An 18,320-nucleotide genomic window follows, 5' to 3' on the forward strand; every position below is an offset into this window, starting at 1 on the left:
TGGTGGTTTCCCCTGGAGTGTGGGGGACTTAATTTCTCATTGTATGTGCCTTTGTACTATTTGAATGGTTTGCCTTCTACAAGTATTGTTTTAAAAAATATAAGAAATATTTAAAAATCAACTTGGCCAAAATTAGACTAATTCCCCTCCCTACTCTTCTTCTGCTGGTATTGGTGACAGGCTGAATCATTTATTGAAGTGAGAAATCTAGCAGACACTCTGGACTCCTTCCTCTTCTTTACCCCTCACATCTGTCTAGTCAGGCACCAAGACTTATTGGTTCTGCCTCCTAGACAAGACAATTCTCAAATCTGCCTCTCCGCTCTATCCCCTCTATCCCTGAATCATAGATCACTTGGACTATAACATTCATTTCCTACCTGGTCCACCTGCCTCTTTTCTACCTACAAAATGCCGATAGATACACCTTTCCAAAATACAGATCTGGTCATGCTACTCTTGTGCTTAAAATCCTTCACTGGCTCCCCAGTGCCTGTGAGAAAAGTCCAAACTCATTAGCATGGCAACCTAGATCTTCTGTGTGCTGGCCCAGTCTGCCCCTCTAACCTTATCTCCCACCACCCCTTCTCATACATCCTACCCTCAGGACACCATTTTTTCCTCACATTTCCATGATTTTTACATTCTATTCCTTCAGCAGTAGTACCTTTCATCTGGGCTAATTCCTACCCTTCCTTCAAGACCAGACCTCAGGCATGACCTCCTCTATGCAGATTTCTCTGGCTGCAGGCTATTAGTCATTATGTATTCTGTACTGGGCAGGTCAGGATACCCTAAAGTTCCATGGTCTCTCAGCCTTCCACAGGAAATGTCTCCAGTATCAAAGCAGTCCTGCCTGAATGCTGTGCATTCACACTCCTTGTGGACCCCCAACATGGATGCAGTATCCGCAGCATGCTTTGCCTGCTCTCCCCCATGACTAGCTCAGGGTCTTTTCCCCAGGTCTCGCATATGCCCCCAGCACTCTTCTTGGTTGCCCAGGACATCTGGGAGACTTTCCCTTTTATTTTCAATTTTAAATTCATCATCCCCCTCTCCTCATCCTTCTATCTCTATCTGTAGGCAAGGCAGATTAGAATAGTGGTTAAGAACATAGGCTCTGGAGCCAGGCTGCCTGGGTTTGAATACCATCTCTGTGGCTTTTTAGTTCTGTGACCTTGGGCAGGTTACTCAACCTCTCCAAGTCTCTGGTTTTCCCCTCTGAAAAATGGGGATGACAATAGTGGCACCTGCCTCACAGGGTTGTTATGTGTATTAAATGTTTTAATATTTATAACACATAGTAAACATTGTAAATGTTTTTGAGATAAAAGTACCTAAAGTATAAGGCAGGAGAATCTTCTCAAATTGGCATAGGAGGCAAGCCTTTTCCTTCTTAGGAGCTCTTTTCTACTAAAGGTGGCTCATTAAGATTAGGAACAAGTAGACATGAGACAGCAAGAATCCCCAGGCCTTCTCAAGTCTCCTGTAATTCTGGCTTATTTTACCAAATGGACAGATTGAAAGCTTCTTGAGGGCAAAGATCATAGTGCAGACTTTTTAGACTCCTTGGCACCTGTTAGACACATGGTAGACACAGGGTTTACTCCCATCACTCTTAGAATTAAATCTAGAGTCCTTACAATGACCTACTCAGCCCCTGGCTCCTTCCCCAACCTCATTTCCTACCCCTCTTTGTCTTGCTCATTCCACTTCAGCTTCATTGGCTTTCATACTATTCTTGGACTGTGGCAAGCTGATCGTGTCTCAGGACCATTGCCCTTGCTTTCTCTGCCCAGAACATTCTCCTCTCAGATATTTGCCTAGCTCCTTCCCTGACTTCATTTAGGTCACTGCTCAAATATCACCTCCTAACAGAAGCCTTCCCTGACCACACTCTCTAAAATAGCATTGGCCCCACACACCCCTGTCAGTCAGTCTACCCCTTACCCTGCTTTCTCTGTCTTCATAGCACTTATCACCACCCAACAGATTATATTTATTGAGTTGAGCCCCATGAGGACCGAGGTCTTGTCTGTTTTGTTCATTGCTTTGTCCCCAGCACCTTGAACAGTTCTTGCTTGGCTCTCCATAACTAATGAATGATTGAATCAATCAATGAATAAATAAATAAATGAATTCAATGCTAGTACCTGTGTAGAAGGAGAAATACAGCAAATTGCGTTCCCTGCTAGAATTTTGAATACTTTATAATTTTCATTCCGTGATTCTGTCTTTTGGCTTTAGCATTTTCAAATTAAATCTATATCCGTGTACGGGTTTTATTTCCATTTTACAAACATCACCTTGACAAAATATAAAATCCAATTTAGGTCAAGTCCAATTTTCAAAAAAATAACTGATTTGTTTGTTCTCCATCCCAAGGAGAAGGAATATGTTTGATTGAGTGTGTGTGTGTGTGTGTGTGTGTGTGTGAGAGAGAGAGAGAGAGAGAGAGAGAACAGTTACCTGCAGTGAGGAAATTGGGTAGGGAGTGGTTTGGGAGGCGAGAGTAGGGGTGTCCATGTTCTCCAGAAGGAAAATAATTTCACTTCACTTGCTGTATTGTTTTCCTAAATTGTTATTTCAAAATGCTTTAAAAAACCCAACTGAAAACTGAAGAAATGAAAAGCTTGATGAAATAGAGGTTTGTAAATGTAAATACATGAGGTCAGGGGATTTCCCGGGGGCTCATGCAGAACATGTGAAACCATGTGAAAGACTTTACGAAGAGAAACTTCAGAAGGGGAGGTAGATATATGGCAGCTGCTCACCAGCTCGTATCTGCCTGCAACAAGTGAAGCTGTGACCTGGGAATTGCCCTCTTGATTCCGGGACCTTCCTGACCAGGAAGTCGTATATTCCTGTGGCTGGAACCCAAATTTGATTCAAGCAGCTGCCCTCTATTATGCACATAGCCACTGACAGTTGAAGGGAGACTCCCAGACTGCCTTGGAAGACAATACCACATAAGTCAAAGCAGCAGCAGCCAGTATTTTAAAGAAGCCATTTGAAAATCCATTTTAAAATGTATGGTAACATTCTTTAGAGTGATGGGTCTAAACTTGAGCATGTATAAGAATCACTTGGAGGGCTTATTACAATTCAGATTACTGGGCCCCACTCCCAGAGTTTCTGATTCAGAAGTTCTGGAGTAGGCCCCCAGAATTTAGTTTCTAACAAGTTCCCAGGTGATGCTGATGCTTATCTGTAGAACAAACTATGAGAATCACTGTTTTGGGGGAAAAAAAACACAGGAATGTAGAAGTAAAGAACTTGGGTTCAATCCTTATGTGATTTACTTCACCTCTCTGAGCCTGAGTTTGTTTTCTAAACAGGAGTTTATAAGGTTGTTGTAAGGAGTAAATGGAATGGTGTCTATGAAAGTGCTTTGTGAACTGTAAATATGGTATACAAATAATAGCAGTTAGATGGCGTCTCAAATGGTACTTGCTGCCACCCCCCCCACACACACACCAGATTTTCCTGTGCCTTGTCACCTCTCCACCCATCTTTGTCCCACTAAGTCCATCAGGCACCTGGGAAGAAAACAAAGCCAAGATGGCCCTGATTAACAATTTTTTTCAACCCATTGAGCATGGCCTTGATGCTGACCATGACTTGACCTCCCTTTTCCTCTTCCTGGTCTCCCCTCAACTTGCTCCTTGTTCTTCCAGCCCTGGCCACCTCTCACAGTAAAGAACAACTCCCAGTGCTAACACTGGAGTAGAAAACTCTCAGATAGAGTATTTTTTTTTAATTAGTAGAATAAACAGGGGAACCCACTGCCAAGCAGCAAACCATTTGTTGGGGAAAGCATTTTGCTAGGTTGATGGACTCTAGGCTGATTTCCCTGAGGGTAAAATCCAGTTATTTGAAATAGTTAAGTGGAATTACAAGTATAATTTCAGATTCCTAAGAGGAATGAGTCAGATAGTTATATTAGACAGTTGCCAGGGTAAATGGTATGTCCATATAGCATGATGTCCTTTTTCTTTGGAAACTTTCTCATTCAAAAGTAATACATGTGGGGCCAGCCCAGTGGTGCAGCGGTTAAGTTCACATGTTCCGCTTCCTGGCGGCCCGGTGTTTGCCGGTTCGCATCCCGGGTGCGGACATGGCACCGCTTGGCAAAGGCCATGCTGTGGTGGGCATCCCATGTATAAAGCAGAGGAAGATGGGCACGGATGTTAGCTCAGGGCCCATCCTCCTCAGCAAAAAGAGGAGGATTGGCAGTAGTTAGCTCCGAGCTAATCTTCCTCAAAAAAAAAAAGTAATACGTGTGTAGTGTAGAAAATTTTCAAATTTTTAAAAAGTGTAAAAAATAAAAATGACCCTTAATTCTGCCACACAGAGATAAATACCTGCTGGTAAGATATTAGTGCATTTGCATCCAGCCTTTTAATATGTCTGTGCTTGTATATGAATATATGTGTATATGCATATATATTTTTTGAATTGGGCTGCTACTGTGTGAGGTTTGTATACTGCTTTTTTTCATTTACCGTTATATTGTGAGCCTTTTCCAGGATCATTAAGTCATCTTCAAAAACACAGTTTTCAATGGCAGACTATTATTCTTTCATGTAGATACACTATACTTCATCTAACTCTTCCTAAATGTAGGACAGTTAGGATATTCCGAATTTTACCATTATAAATAACCCTGCAGTGGATGACACTTCATGTACATAAAGCAATGTGTGCATCTCTAATTGCTCTCTTAGGATAAAATCCTAGGAGTGGAAAGACTGGATCAAAGGGTAGGAACATTTTTTCAAACAGATATAATTCATATACCGTAAAATCCGTTACTTTCAAGTGTGTAATTCAGTGGTTTTTAGTATATTCACAAGGTTGTGCGACTGTTACCACTGTCTAATTCCAGAAAAAATATGGAGCACTTCACAAATTTGCTTGTCACCTGTGTGCGTGAGCCATGCTAATTCTCTGTATTGTTCCAATTTTAGTATATGTTGGCTGAAGTAAGCACAGTAGGAACATTTTTGTGTCTCTTGATGACATATGGCAAATTTCCCTCTAGCAACTGTGTACCTATATCCATTCCCACCTAGCAATGTATAAGAATGCCTATTTCCCTGCAACCTTGCTGACACTTAGTTAAAAAAATATATTGCCAATATCATTAAAAATGGCATTTTATTGTTTTGTCTCTTTGATTAGCTCTTTTTCCTCTCCCATCTGAGCAATAACTATTCTGTAGAGATCTGTCATCCACCCTCTTTCCTGTAGTACACATTTACCGTGGGCAGTCATATCCACTGCAACAGCCTCGGCTGCCTCCTCTCCGTGGATAATGACCACATGTCTATAACCTGCCCTAACCTCTTTCTCGCACCCTAGCCCAGATGTCAAGCTACTTGCTGGGCGTGCCTGTCTACATAATTTGACAGCATAACAAATAAACTCACATCTAAAATCAAACTCATGTCTCCTGAAGCCAGCTCCCGCTCTTGACTTCCCTATCTAGATTAATGATACCACCATTCTCCCAGGTGCTTCACAGTCATCTTAACTCCTCTCTCTCCTTCATGTTTAATTAGTAGCTGTACCTTGCTGGTTCTGTCTCTTATTTCCCTTTTCGCATCCTTCCCTTCTGCTCCATCCCCACAGTCATTGCTCTAGTTTTAACTTTTATTGTGTCTATTGTGCTAGCCTACTCACTTCTCTGTGCTTTCAGTACTTATCCGTGTAATTCATCCTCTGTGAGAATAACCTTCCTAACATACTGTTTTTACCATGTCGCTCTCCTGTCCTGGAACCTCCAAAGCCTCTCTCTTGCTTCTTGGATTATGTAAAGTAAATGCTTTACCCTGACACGTAAGGCCCACCATGTTCTTATATCATTCTAATTTTACTTTCTGTGTATCTTGTAGAAATTGTGTGTCCTTCCTTCAGCATATTCCTGCTTTTCCCACTCTTGTTAATGCAAAACCTGGCATGGCCTCCCCTCCAGTTTCCTCCACTTGAAATCATACTGAATCTTCAAAAACTAGCTCAGAGGCTCTGTGAAGTCTTCCTTGATTCACCTAGCTGTGCTTTCTCCTTTTTTTAACTCTCATTTTGTTAGCATTTCCTTTATGACACGACAGCCTGCCCTGTTTAGTGGTTACTTAGGCATTTTTATTCACCCTCCATCACACTGTAAATTCCTTGAGCACGGCATTATATCTTCTTTGTTTTGGCATGTTCCGTAGTACCACTCCAAGCACCATAAATGTAGATAGGAGCTCCATAAATGCTTGAATAAAAGAATGGTGAAGACTGCCAATCATTTTTTTTTTTTAGAACTACTGATGACTCAGTTTCAGGAGTGAATTCTGTGCTAAGAAGGTACAGAAGCCAGATGACCAAAAGTCCTGGCTTATTCTTCGTTTTCCCTCACTCCACATTCAGTCCATCAACAAATACTGTGAGCTCTACTTCTTCACGCCCACTGCTTCCTCCCTAGAACAAAACACCATTATCTCCTACCTATAAGAGCCTTTTAAACTGATTTCCTGGCTTCTACTCTTCACCTGCCTAAATCCATCAGCCAAGTGAGATCTTTATAAAACTTAGATCATGGTAGTCCCCTGCTTAACAGCCTCCAGTAGCGTCCCACTGCACTGAGAATAAAATGCAAACTTCTTACGTTGGCCTTTGAAAACTCTATAACCTGGCCTTGGTACTTCCTCAACCTCATCCCCCACTACTGTCCACCTTTATCGCTGTGCTCCAGCTCTTCTGAGCATTGGCCCTTCCTCATTGTCATGTTTGCTCAAAGCAGAGTAGTGAATAGGTATTCTTGGTTCTATTGGGATCCTTGCTATTGTTGGCTGTTGTCCTAGGGCTTTATGTCTTTAGTAGTAGAGAGGACTCAGGGAGTGGCCAGAAGTAATTCTAAGGGCTTTGAGACTTGACTTTGGGGATTCCATTATTCCCCTGAAAAGTAGTATCTCCAATACTGAGTTTGAGCTGAAGGAGATATTTGGCTTAAAGAGACAAGAGCGGAAATCTTTTATTATTCCCGTAACCTCCTTCCCTAAGGGATGCTACAAATATTACTGATAGAAACCAGAGCTGGAGGACAAACATCCTCCACCTTCTTTATCACTCTGGGTGTTGGTTTAGGAAATTGGGAATCATAGCAGAAGCTAACTCAATGGATGGTGCTCTGTGAACTTGTCATTTTCCCTGTGTGCTCCTCTGAAGTCTCCCTCAGCCCTCTGGGATCTCACCCTTAGCTTTTGTATATGCAGGAAAGAGAAAAAAGCCCTGTTTCATTATTCAGATTCTTGACTTGCTCCCCTTGCTTTTGGGAGCTGTGGAACATGCACCATTCATTTCCTTGCCTTTGGGATCATTGACAAGAAACAATCTTATGATGGATATGTTTTATCAGACTATACATAGAAAAACTAGAATATGCTCCCCAGCCAACTCTGAAAGAGGATTCCAAGTACTGTGTTTCTAAACTACTAAGCATTTTTCTAGCCCCTAATATTTGCAGAGCTTTCCTGTGTCATTCATATGGTTGCCTTCTTCCGACCTTCTTTAGAAAAAGAGGTGTCCCCATGTTTTAAAGATTCCAATGTGAAAATGGAAAAATGAAAACAGAAAGTCAAATGTAAAGGCCTAACCAGATGAAGTTACAGCTGTCTACTTGGAAAGCCAAAAGGCATCCCCTGACACACACCACAGCATTTGGGGGAGTCTTTATTTCCACCCCAACGTTGCCTTCCTTTCTTATTAACTATCCTGATGCTCCCTTTAGCCAGGAATGGATCCTGAGATGGAAGGTGGAGTGGGGGATCCAGGAGATTTATATGAAAGAACTTGACCTGGCTATTCGGAGAGATGAGGGGAGATGGAAAAGGTGGGGAAGTGGGGAGGCAGAACTAGGTACCAAAAGCCCTTCAAGTACCCATATCTTGGATGACCCAGATTGTAACTTTCCCAGACTGACAAGAAAGCATTGTCCTAAAAATTCTCTTTAAAAAAATACATACATACACGGAGATGCACACACATATAGACATACACACATATATACACACATACACATGCACAGACACACAAGGACACACATATACACGTACACATACATATTTCCCCTTGGTTGGGTCTGTAATAAGGAAGTCTCCAGATCACCAGGCTACAAGGTCCCCCAGCTAATAGTGGGGTGTGAGTGGGCCTTCATAGCTCTGTATCCCTCCATGGTGATCAAGCAGCTTTTCCCCTCTTCTGTCAGATAAACAAACTATGCATTGTTCTGTCCCCCGGCCTGTGTGCGGGCTTCCCTTCCTGCTGAATGAGCTTGGACTCGTTCATGTGGGGCAGGTGGAAAGTACTGTTTGGGGGGAGGCTGGAAGAGCCACAGAAAGTAAACAGACCTAATCAAGCCCACTCTTTTGTGTTTCTCCTTATCTAAACACTTTCAAAAGAGGAAAGAGCCTGCAGTGGGGTATGGCCCAGACCTCAGAGTAAGCACAACCCCAAGCAACAGGGGCCATATTTTCCTTCTTGCCCTGGGTTGGGGCAGAGCCATGGTTCTCTTTCTACTTGTCCCCTACCTGCCCCCCTCCAAGTATCTCGAGGGCTCTGCTGGGAGCCAGGCTCAGAGACGGGTAGTGCTGTCAGAAGATTGGGGTGACAGTTCACTAGGGCAGCTAGAGATTGACTCCTTCCAGAATTGGTCCACCTCCCTTCCCTTGCTTCTCACAACAGTCTTTACAAGGACTCTTCTGGGAGCCATCTTCTGGCTTATCCACCACTTCTGCCTGCATGTGCCCACTGTCCTCTGCACCCATGCCAAGTTCTTATCCTCTGAGTGCTTGGAACAGAAGCAGTCATCTCTACCTTCCCCCGAACATAGGAGGTTATACTTGGTCATGTTATCTGGAACTCAGCTCTGCTAAGTGAGAGAATGTCTCCTTTACTTCCAGCCTCTTTCCGAAATGCCAAACTGACCAAACTGCTCATGTTCCTCTCTTATCTTCCTTTGCCCAAGGGTTTCTTGAGTAAATGCTGTCTGTGCCCACTTGCCTATCATATCACCTCATCTAGTGACTAATCAACTCATACCCACCCCACCACCCTATCCCAGGCAGTCCCATGAACATGCTTGCACTTCTGGTCATAATTTCCTCAGCCTTACCTGGCCACTTACAGGGCCAGACTGCTATCAGACTCATTTCTCCTTATTTTGTTAAGAAGTGGGGAACAGCAAACTTCATCAGGAAAGCACTTTTATGGGCTGGGTTACTGAATGGAAAGAGGAAGGCACTTGGCAATGAGAAGATTAGGGAAGACTGGACACCCAGGCCTGGATAATGACATGAAAAGAGACTGTTTATCCTGATGCTTTTTTGGACCAGGAGTTGTTCTCTAGTGTCCTGCTAATAGTATTGTATTCCCTAGTGTATTGTCAAAGTGTGGTTATTACACCAGCGGCATTGGCATCACTCCCAGCTTGTTAGAAAGTCAGAATCTGGAGCCCACTCTAGACCTACTGAATCAAAATCTGCATTTTAACAAGATCACCAGGTGATTAGTATGCCCACTGACGTTTGAGAAGCTCTGCTCTAGAGTACTAGGTTTGGCTTTTGAACCTTTCGTTAACTACTCCTTTCTCTTTCATCTTCATTTGGATTGAGGAAGTTATTTTTCTTGCTGCTAACGGTACCTTGCCTATTATTATTCTGGGTAGAGGATAACATTAATAACAGATACCATTTATTGAATGCCTGCAGTTGAGGAAATTGAGGCTCTGTGACATGCCCAAGGCCAAACAACTAGTGAGTAGTCAAGCTGAGACTCCAAGCCAGATCTGTGTGCCCACAAAATCCGCAAACTTTCCCAATACAGTAATTCCAACTACCAAAGGAGGGCCTATGGGCTTCTTTGAATGGCACCTGCCTTTTGTGGAATAGACAAAAGTCGACCCAGACTTTCCTGGGAGGTACAGAGGGAAGAGAGAGGAAGGGGCCTCCAAGCATGATTTTCCCAAAGAGGACAGGCTCTAGCATACTTTTTGTCTTGAAGGAGCTTGCATAAGCCCTCTCAGGGGCCAGAAATTGCTGGATTTGGGACCAGAGGCCAAGAGAAACTAGAGTGAGGATCAGGAGTGTTATGAAGGGAAAACCCCAGCTCTAAATCCCCAAGAGAAAGTAAATTCTGATGCCTGAGCTTGGGCTTAGGGTGTGCAGAAAGTTCATGTGGGGCTGCTCTGGGATCTAGCTATTGCACAGGTCAGTCAGGACATCATTTGAAGCCCTAGCCTGGAGCCTAAGAGTTTTGCAACATAACATTGCTATAGCTGGAAGTGCTGTTTGTCACAATGAAATCCCATGTTTTAATTTTGCAGAGAGGAAACAGAAGCTCAGAGAAGGGGAGTAAGTTGCCAGAGGTCAGAGTGTATTCATGGCAGAGCTGGTGATGATGACTCCAAGCACCAGTATTCTGAAGTTGGAGTCTCTGGTGTGAGATGGAGTTTTCTTTGGGTCTACTCAGGTGCCCATAGGAAGCACTGACCCTGTAAATATAGCCCAGAACGGTTTGTGAGTCTCTTATATCTCAGCAGGATCTTCACCTTAGAAAATCTCTGGGTCACTTGCCCCCAACCATGTAAAATCAACTGTAGTGCTGCTTGCTTTTCTGGACCTGGAGGCTGCTAGGCCGGGCTGATCTGGAGTTTCCTTTTCTGGGGCCCAGAGGACCTGCGGAGATGGCTGGGTGGGGTCAACTCAGTCCAGGAAGCACAGGAATTCTTTTAAGTGTATGTGTCTGGGGTATTTTTCTCTCTCACTTACGTGTATTTTTAAAAATTCTTTTTAGACACCCACTTTATCTTTCCCAAACATCATTTCCTTGCTCCTTTCCTGCGTTCTAGCAGTGGCTGGGGGCCCAGCTTCCTTATTGGCCTCTGAGCTGTGGAAGGGGGCGGGCCAGGGCTCAGAGAAGGCTGGAGTAGGGCACGGGGGGGGGGGGGGGGGGGGGGGGGGGCTGTTTATTCTGCTGGAATTGCCTTTCATCCTTTCCTTTGCCACCAGGGTGCTGACTGGTTTCTGGAGCAGCGTCTTTACTCCTACCCAGCTCTTGATACTGGTTTTCATTCCCAAAGGCTGTGGACACATCTAGGCCCAACTAGGTTGATGGCCATAACTTGCCTTCAGTGCTACTCCTTTCTGTTCTTGGAACCGGGAGCTGACTGTACCTGAGTCCCTTGGATCACACTCAGGAGCTTGGGCTGATGGCCCCTCATCTCAGGAAGTCTTAAGAGGAAGGCAGATGGGTCTCAGCTAAAGGAGGATCCAGCCTGCAGAGTGAAGCCCTGGGGGCTGGCTGGAGGGGTTGTTGATGGGCATCTGAGCTGGCTGAATACCCAGCTTCCTCCTAAGCTATCTCCTCACCCTGGGCAACTTTCATGGTAGGTACTACTGGTAGCCATGACTGCCGTGGCCGCTGCCCCTCTTTCCCCTTCTTCTTTCTTTCCTCAATATTACTTTCTTTTTGCTTCCTAAGAAAGGAATTTTGGGGTAATGAATGATAGGATGTGTGTTTAGTGATGGTACTGGAGCCAGCCTTAAGAGAAAGGGCAGGCACTGGAGTTATCTCCACAGTTAGGCCTGGAGCTGATGGTTGATGGTTGGTATTTTCTTACCTCTCTGCTTATTTCTCCTCATCCCATTTCCATAATGCCTAAAGAGGGGATGGTGTAAACTCTAGGACTACTGACACTTTCCTTTTCTGACTGCTTCTTGAGGGAATGGCTAGGAGAAGCCTTGGATATACAAGCTTTTTGAGACAGATCCTTCTTTGGAAGGAGGGGTCATGTGGTATCCTAGAAAGGGCTGGAGGATGTGAGCCTCATTCTCAACTGCTGGTTACTAGCTGTATGCTCTTGGCAAAGCAGTTCAGCTTTCTGTGTCTCTGTTTCTTCATCTGTAAGGTGGGGATAATAATAGCAAAGGTTAGAGTGAAGATTGAATCAGCTAATGCATGCAAAGTGTTTAGTGCCTGGCATATCTTAAGTATTCAATGAATGGTCCTTGTTGTTATTTTTTAAAAATTTATTGTATGTCAGGCACTATGCTAAGTGATTTCACACATGGGACTGTGTTTAATCCAGACTATAATTCTTGAGTGAGGGATGGTTATCTTCCCCACTTTACAGATAAAGAATCTACAACCCGGAGAAGTGACTTTCCCAAGGTCACACAGCTAGAATTGGAATGTAAGTGTGACTGACTCCAAGTCTAGGGCTCTTCAGAATAATAATAGACCAAGTATTAGACTCTGTAGATAGTTTCCTCTCCTTTCCAAAACTAGGGCGAGAAGGCTCCAGCTCTGGCTGCAGTTCTTCTGCTGGGAATTTCCTCCCCCCAGCTTGTGGTTTTCTCCCAGTGGTCCCAAAACCCCTACTGCCTTGCTTCTGTCTCCTTTGGGATTGTTTCTTACTCCTGGAGAAACCCTAGAGAGAGTAGGGGCCTTTGTAAGCTACCTTTCAAAGTGTGGCAAGGAGGTGGTGTAGCAGAACCTTGATAATGGATGGACAAATCCCAGTGGGAGTACTCTTGAACCATCAAGAAGGACAAGTCTGAGCTGATGACCCCTATTGTTGTACCTACTATTTATTGACCACTTGTGCATCAAGCTGTGGCCCAGGTGCTTTGGGAATATTATCTCTAATCCCCACAATAACCTAGCCAAGTAAGGATTATTGTTCCCTTTTTCAGATAAGAAAACCAAAGCTCGGATGGGTTAAGCGGCTTGCCTAGAATCACACATCCAAAGTGGTAGAGTTAGGATGTGAACCTAGATCTGTCTGACTCGTTTTTGTCTCATTGCCTACTGGCTTGGTATAGTTCACAGGATGAGACTAACATACATGAAATGATGGTGAGCAATAAAAAACATCATATTATTATGGGCTAAGTTGTGAGGACTGGATTACTAAAGACAAGCTCCCTGGAGGAGATGGTACTTGAGCAGTACCTTGAAGAACAGGTGGGATTTAGATTAACGAAATGGCAGGGGGCATTCCAGGCAGAGGAAACAGTCATAGCAATATGTAAAATTGGTTGAGGACTTACCAGACCCTGTTCTAAGCAATTGATATGCATTATCTCTTTTGATCTTTACAACCCCATTAATTAGGTACTATTATCCCCATTTTACTGCTATGGCAACTAGAGCTCTGAGAAGTCACCTGTCTAAAGCAGCAGGGCTAATGAGTGGTCACGCTGGGATTCGCACCAAAGTGGGCCAACTCCAGAGCCTGTGCTAGATTCTACTGGAAAACTAATAGCAAAGGCACAAAGCTGGTTGCAGTGTGTGATTGGAGCAGAGATGTGAGAGACTGGGCTGGCAGATAAAGATAGCTTATAGAGGGCTTTGAAGGTCTAATCCAGCTTACATTTGATGCAGGACAGGGTAAGAAATAGGGAGCCAGTGAATATTCTTGAATAGGAGAGTGCCACAATTCAATTGGTGTTTGACATGATATGGTCTAAAAGCAGTGACTGGAGGTGGAACAAGGGGACACTGGCTGGCATACTGATGCAGTATTTTGGACATAGAATGTTAAGGGCTTGGACTAGAATAGGAAGTGTTGGTGATGGATTCTGTGGAGGAGAACTGCAATTATGTGAAATAGTTTCACTGAGAATGGAGAGAGAGAGGCAAAGCCAGAGACATATCATAAAAGAAAACTCAGCAGAACTCAGTGAAGGATTGGACAGTTGGGGAGAAGGTGGTATCAACACTGACTGCTCACATTTTAAACCCTGGGCTCAGGAGAACTTCAGGAATCCTGGATGTAGAAGAAGGGCCCAAAATAAGAGAGATACCCTGTTCTGTACTGTATCCTCAGTGCCTAGAAGCATAGTATATAGTAGATACACATGGCACAGTACGTAATAGTACATAGTACTTCTGCGAGAGGTTTTATAAATAGTTGTTGAAGACTACCAGGTAACAGCAGCTGGAGATATTTCTAACATCATGGCTTTGTGTGTGAGACTCTGGAGCAGTTACACACCCCCAAGGCTTTCTCATGCCTTCAGCGTCCCTGCTGGGCCCTCTGAAATCCATAACAGAATAATGTGGTTAGAAGTGGGGGCCTCACCTGGCTTTCCTTCCCATAAATCTTAGCCACTGCTGCTGACCTGTGGCTCTGGTTCCTGACCTTTGACAAGCAGCTTCCCCTGTTCTTCCTCTTACACCTCCTTGTCTGTGCCTGGCCTGTTACCATTCTACCCCAGGTTTTTCCCAGCAACGCCGTTCTCTTCAGGACTACCTTTTTAGGCCTTAGCCCTCTAGAACCTTGCACTGCTGGGATTTTCTGTGTTTCCGCTGGGGTGAGGGGCATTCCTAGCTGGGATGGAATCCAGCCTGAGTCTGTCCACTACTGCTCCTAGGAGGTAGACAGCTGATTTATCCTACTATGTAACAAGCTTGTTGAAAACAGGGACCCTTATCTTAGTCACCTCTGCGCCCTCAGCATCTAGTATGGAGTCTGCCACAGTAAATGACTAAATAAATTAGTAAATAAGCTATTATCTATCTCTCTCTGTCATCTACTTATTCATCATCTGTCTCTCTTACTCTGTCATTCATGTCTCTCTCTCATCCATTTCTCTCTACTATGTATTTCTCTGTAATCTTTCTCAGTTTTCTCCCTTTCTGTCATTTGTTTTTCTCTATATCATCTCTCCTTCTTATCTCTATCATCTACCTGGCCCTTCTGACATCTATCTTTTTTTTTCTTTTTCTCTCTCTCTTTCTTCTCCTTCCCCCTCTCTCCCTCCTCCCTTTCCTCCTCCCTCTCTCACTCTGCCTCTCCTCCTCTTCCTCCCTCTCTCATCAATCTTACCTTTATCTTCTGGCATACCCATGCCCCACGTGTGATCCTCCCCATACCATTCTTCTCCACTTGCAAGAGTGGCATCTATTCATATGAAATATACCAGAGGACAGGGATGGGTGCTGTATAAGCCAGTCAGTGCAAGAGGTGTGGCTGCAGCCTCCAGCACCAGACAGACCCTGTGGTCACATCCAGGGCCTTGGCCTCAGACCTGTTTCCCTTTATTCACCCCTGTCCTGCTAAGCAGTCAGTCTCCTCTGTCAGCCTAGCACTGTGCCATTCACCATGTTGTTCTGTTTTCCCTGACAGCACTTGGGGCTCCTTGCCACCATTTTGCCTACAAACTCAGGTGTCTCACCTCTATGCCCATCTTAGCCTTCACTCTCTCAATGCCTTTACTGTACTTTATTTGAATTAGCTCTTTCTCTCTCACTAATCTTAAGCTCTTAAGGGCAAAGACCGTGTTTGATTCATCTCTGTATTCCCAGAGCTACACACAGATGGTACACAGAAAACATATAACAACAAATGCTTATCAAATCAATGAGCAAGAATTGGAGAATTTGCAGCCCAGTATTGACTTGTTCAAACTTCTCAATCACTTGCCTAAGCCTTTCTTCAAGAAAAATGGGAAGATTGGACAAATTGATTTTTTTTTTTCTCAAAGAAAATTTAGGGTGGGCTCACTGTTCATTGGGCAGCAGCACTCATTGATTCCACAAATATGTACCGAGCATCTACTATGTGTCTGACACTGTCATATGTGCTTGGGATACACCCATGAGCAAAACAGCTCTGTGAAGCTAACATTCCATATCTCCAGGATCCCCCTGAGATGAAGGAGATTTGAGTTGTGGGAGCTGAGGAGGGCCACTTAAGATTCCCACACCAGCTCCTTGCAAGATGTTCTACTTCATTTAAGGGAAAGAGGGGGTGGGGGCGGAAGCTGCCTGGGAAGTGATTTCAGCTCTGGTTCCCTAAGCTGACTTCCTGTCCCTTTCTTGCTGTAGGAGAAACGCCCCTGTCAGTAGGCCGCACTCATGGCATGTGGCCAAGCTGCTGGAGGGATGCCCTGAAGCGGCCACCACCATGCATTTCCCTTCTGAAGCCTTCAGCTTGTCCTGGCATTCCGGCTGCAACACAAGGTGAGTATAGAACCCTCCCCTCAAGATGGGCTGGCGGGTGGACAACCTGGCCACTCCTCCTCCTCTGCTCTAGTCCCTCTTGAATGTTAATAGAGCCCAGAGTGCTATAACAGAAAATGGACTGAGAGTCCAGAGTACCTGGGTTCTAGTCCCTGTCTGCTGCTAACTCTCTGTGACTTTGAGACAGTCTCTTTCCTTCTGGGAAATGTTTCCTTGAAAAACTTACCTCACTTGTCTTGCATTGCAAGACACCATACTCTCCTGCTTTTCATCCTATTTCACTGGCTGCTCCTTTGCAGTCTCTTTCCCTGGTTCTTCCTCATCCCCCTGGTCTCTTAATGTAGGAGGGCCCCAGGGCTCAGTTCTGGTCCTCTTCTCTAGCTTCCGCACTCACAACTCGCTGGTGATCTTGTCCAGTGTTCATCAGCTCTGTCACAGAGCCAAAACCTTCAGAATGGGGAGCTCCCTGAATAACAGGGTCTGCCTGCAGCGAGGATCTCTCAATTCAGGGAGCTTGGTATTGTCTGTTGTTGAAACAGCTGCCCAGAAGAGGCAGAGAACTTTTTTGGCAAGCTCAGAGCCAGCAAAGCTGCTGGCCTCAGCTGCCTTTTCCCTTCCATAACAGGATCTTCCCGGTAGGAAGGGATTTCTGTTGAGGAGGCTCAGGGAAGCTAAGGGTTGACTTTGCCCCCACTCAGTGACTTTATTTGGCATTGGAAGCTAGGGACTCAGGGCAGAGGCAGAGGCAGTTTTGTTCTTGAAGAATACGCAGAAACGCATTCTGAGCTTGGATACTATTTGAGTGGAAGTGTGGTGGTTTTCAGCAGGAAGGGTGGTGTGGTGAGTAGCAAGTCCCCTTGCCAACAAGGAATTGATGGATTCCTAGCCAAGAGTTCAAGCGAGCAGAGTGGCTGAGGGGCAAGGCAGGGAGCAAGATTAGAGGAGGCTGACCTGAGGGTCTGGGGGGCTCCCGCCACCGCACAGCTCTGGCTTTCTGAACTTTGGCTGTTCTGAGAGCAGCCTGCAGTTTCTAGGGTTCTAGTTGTAGGGAGTTACTGGCATAACTTGGCTCAGTTTGGCTTTGTGTGTGGGAAATGGTATGTAAAATTCAAAATTGTGTCTGATGCTAGTCACTTCCTTGGCCTCCCGAGTTTGGCTTTGCTGTGGGGGATAAAGGTAGCATGGGTCGGGGGGAGGGCACGCACTATATTATCAATCCTAGTAGTAGAGAAGATGCTGATAACAATAGCAATGAAAACAGCAATCCAGAAGGCAGGTACTACCAGGTATTGAACGTTTGCTGGGTGTCCGAGCTGTGACAAGAGCTTTACTTTTATTATCTGATTTTACCCACAAAGCAACCCTCTGGTGTAGATATTACTATCATTCTCATTTAATAGATGGTATAACAGGAGAGCTAAGACATTGGACTCACAGAAGCCTGGGGTTGAATTCCAGCTCTGCTTCTTTAGCAGCTTCATGAGCTCATCAGTTTACCACTCTAAGCTTCAGTTTTCTCAGTTGTAAAGTGGAGATAATAATCTCTCCCCTTCAGTTTGAAATTAGGTATTGTAAAATGCCTAGGATATCATAGGTCCTCAGTAAATGGCCAGGATTACTATTATCCAGAACAGGGAGCAACTAAATTCCAGCCCTGTCTGGGCCTTAAGCTAGAGCTAGGTGATCTTGAGAAAATCACCTCCTCGAAATCACTTCCCTTTGTGTGACTTGCTTTACACCAGTGGTTCTCAAAAGTGTAGTCCCTAGGCCAACAGCACCAGCATCACCCAGGAACTTGTTGGAAGTAAAAGTTCTCAGGACCCACCCAGACCTAAAACCCTGGGGATGAGGCCCAGTAACCTGTGTTTTGATAAGCCCTCCACGTGATTCTGATGCACACTCAAATTTGAGAACCACTAATTTACATAATGGGCTGGCTGAAATCGAATCAACCCTTTAGGGCCCCTCTCTAATGCTGATATTCTTTGATTGTCTCTCCTGGCAGAGAGCCACATGCTGGACTCCCTGGGGACAGTGACAGGCCAGAAGCAATTCTAGACTCACTGACAGCAGGGAAACAAGCATAATCGTCAGTGGAGTTTTCCCACTTCTAGTCTTTGGGATCCTGCCCCATCCTTCTTCAGAATGTCATCTTGTCTCCCATTTTATCAGGTTGCTGTGGTGCCCCGGTGTCCATCTCTTTCCCTGTTTTCCTCCCTTCCTTTTTTGCCTTGTCTCCCTCTCCTTTGTGGCAGGAGTGCCTCTGGGTTGTCCTGCCTTCTCCCATGGCAGGGCTGGCCAAGTTG

The 18,320-nt window shown here is 44.8% G+C and overlaps 1 protein-coding gene and 1 non-coding gene across 6 annotated transcripts in view; one reads left to right on the forward strand and one right to left on the reverse strand.

The window, feature by feature from the left end:
* SHROOM4 (shroom family member 4) overlaps positions 1 to 18,320 on the forward strand; it is a 207,803-nt gene that overhangs the window by 149,060 nt on the left and 40,423 nt on the right. For 3 of the 5 annotated variants that reach the window (XR_011499632.1, XM_070502056.1, XM_070502055.1), the window contains exon 3: positions 15,880 to 16,014. Coding sequence is in view for 3 of the 5 variants with exons in the window: in XM_070502056.1 (XP_070358157.1) it covers positions 15,880 to 16,014 (135 nt within the window). In the remaining 2 variants the exon portion in view is untranslated. Of the gene's footprint in view, positions 1 to 11,024; positions 11,432 to 15,879; positions 16,015 to 18,320 lie in introns of those variants that run through there. The other 2 variants (XR_011499633.1, XM_070502057.1) reach the window with 1 other exon arrangement.
* LOC123282760 (U6 spliceosomal RNA) lies at positions 4,890 to 4,991 on the reverse strand. The gene has a single exon (XR_006523001.1). It is a non-coding gene; the product is annotated as a U6 spliceosomal RNA (small nuclear RNA).

This window comes from Equus asinus, chromosome X (genome assembly GCF_041296235.1).
Source record: "Equus asinus isolate D_3611 breed Donkey chromosome X, EquAss-T2T_v2, whole genome shotgun sequence".
In the NCBI taxonomy this organism is placed as follows: Eukaryota; Metazoa; Chordata; class Mammalia; order Perissodactyla; family Equidae; genus Equus; species Equus asinus.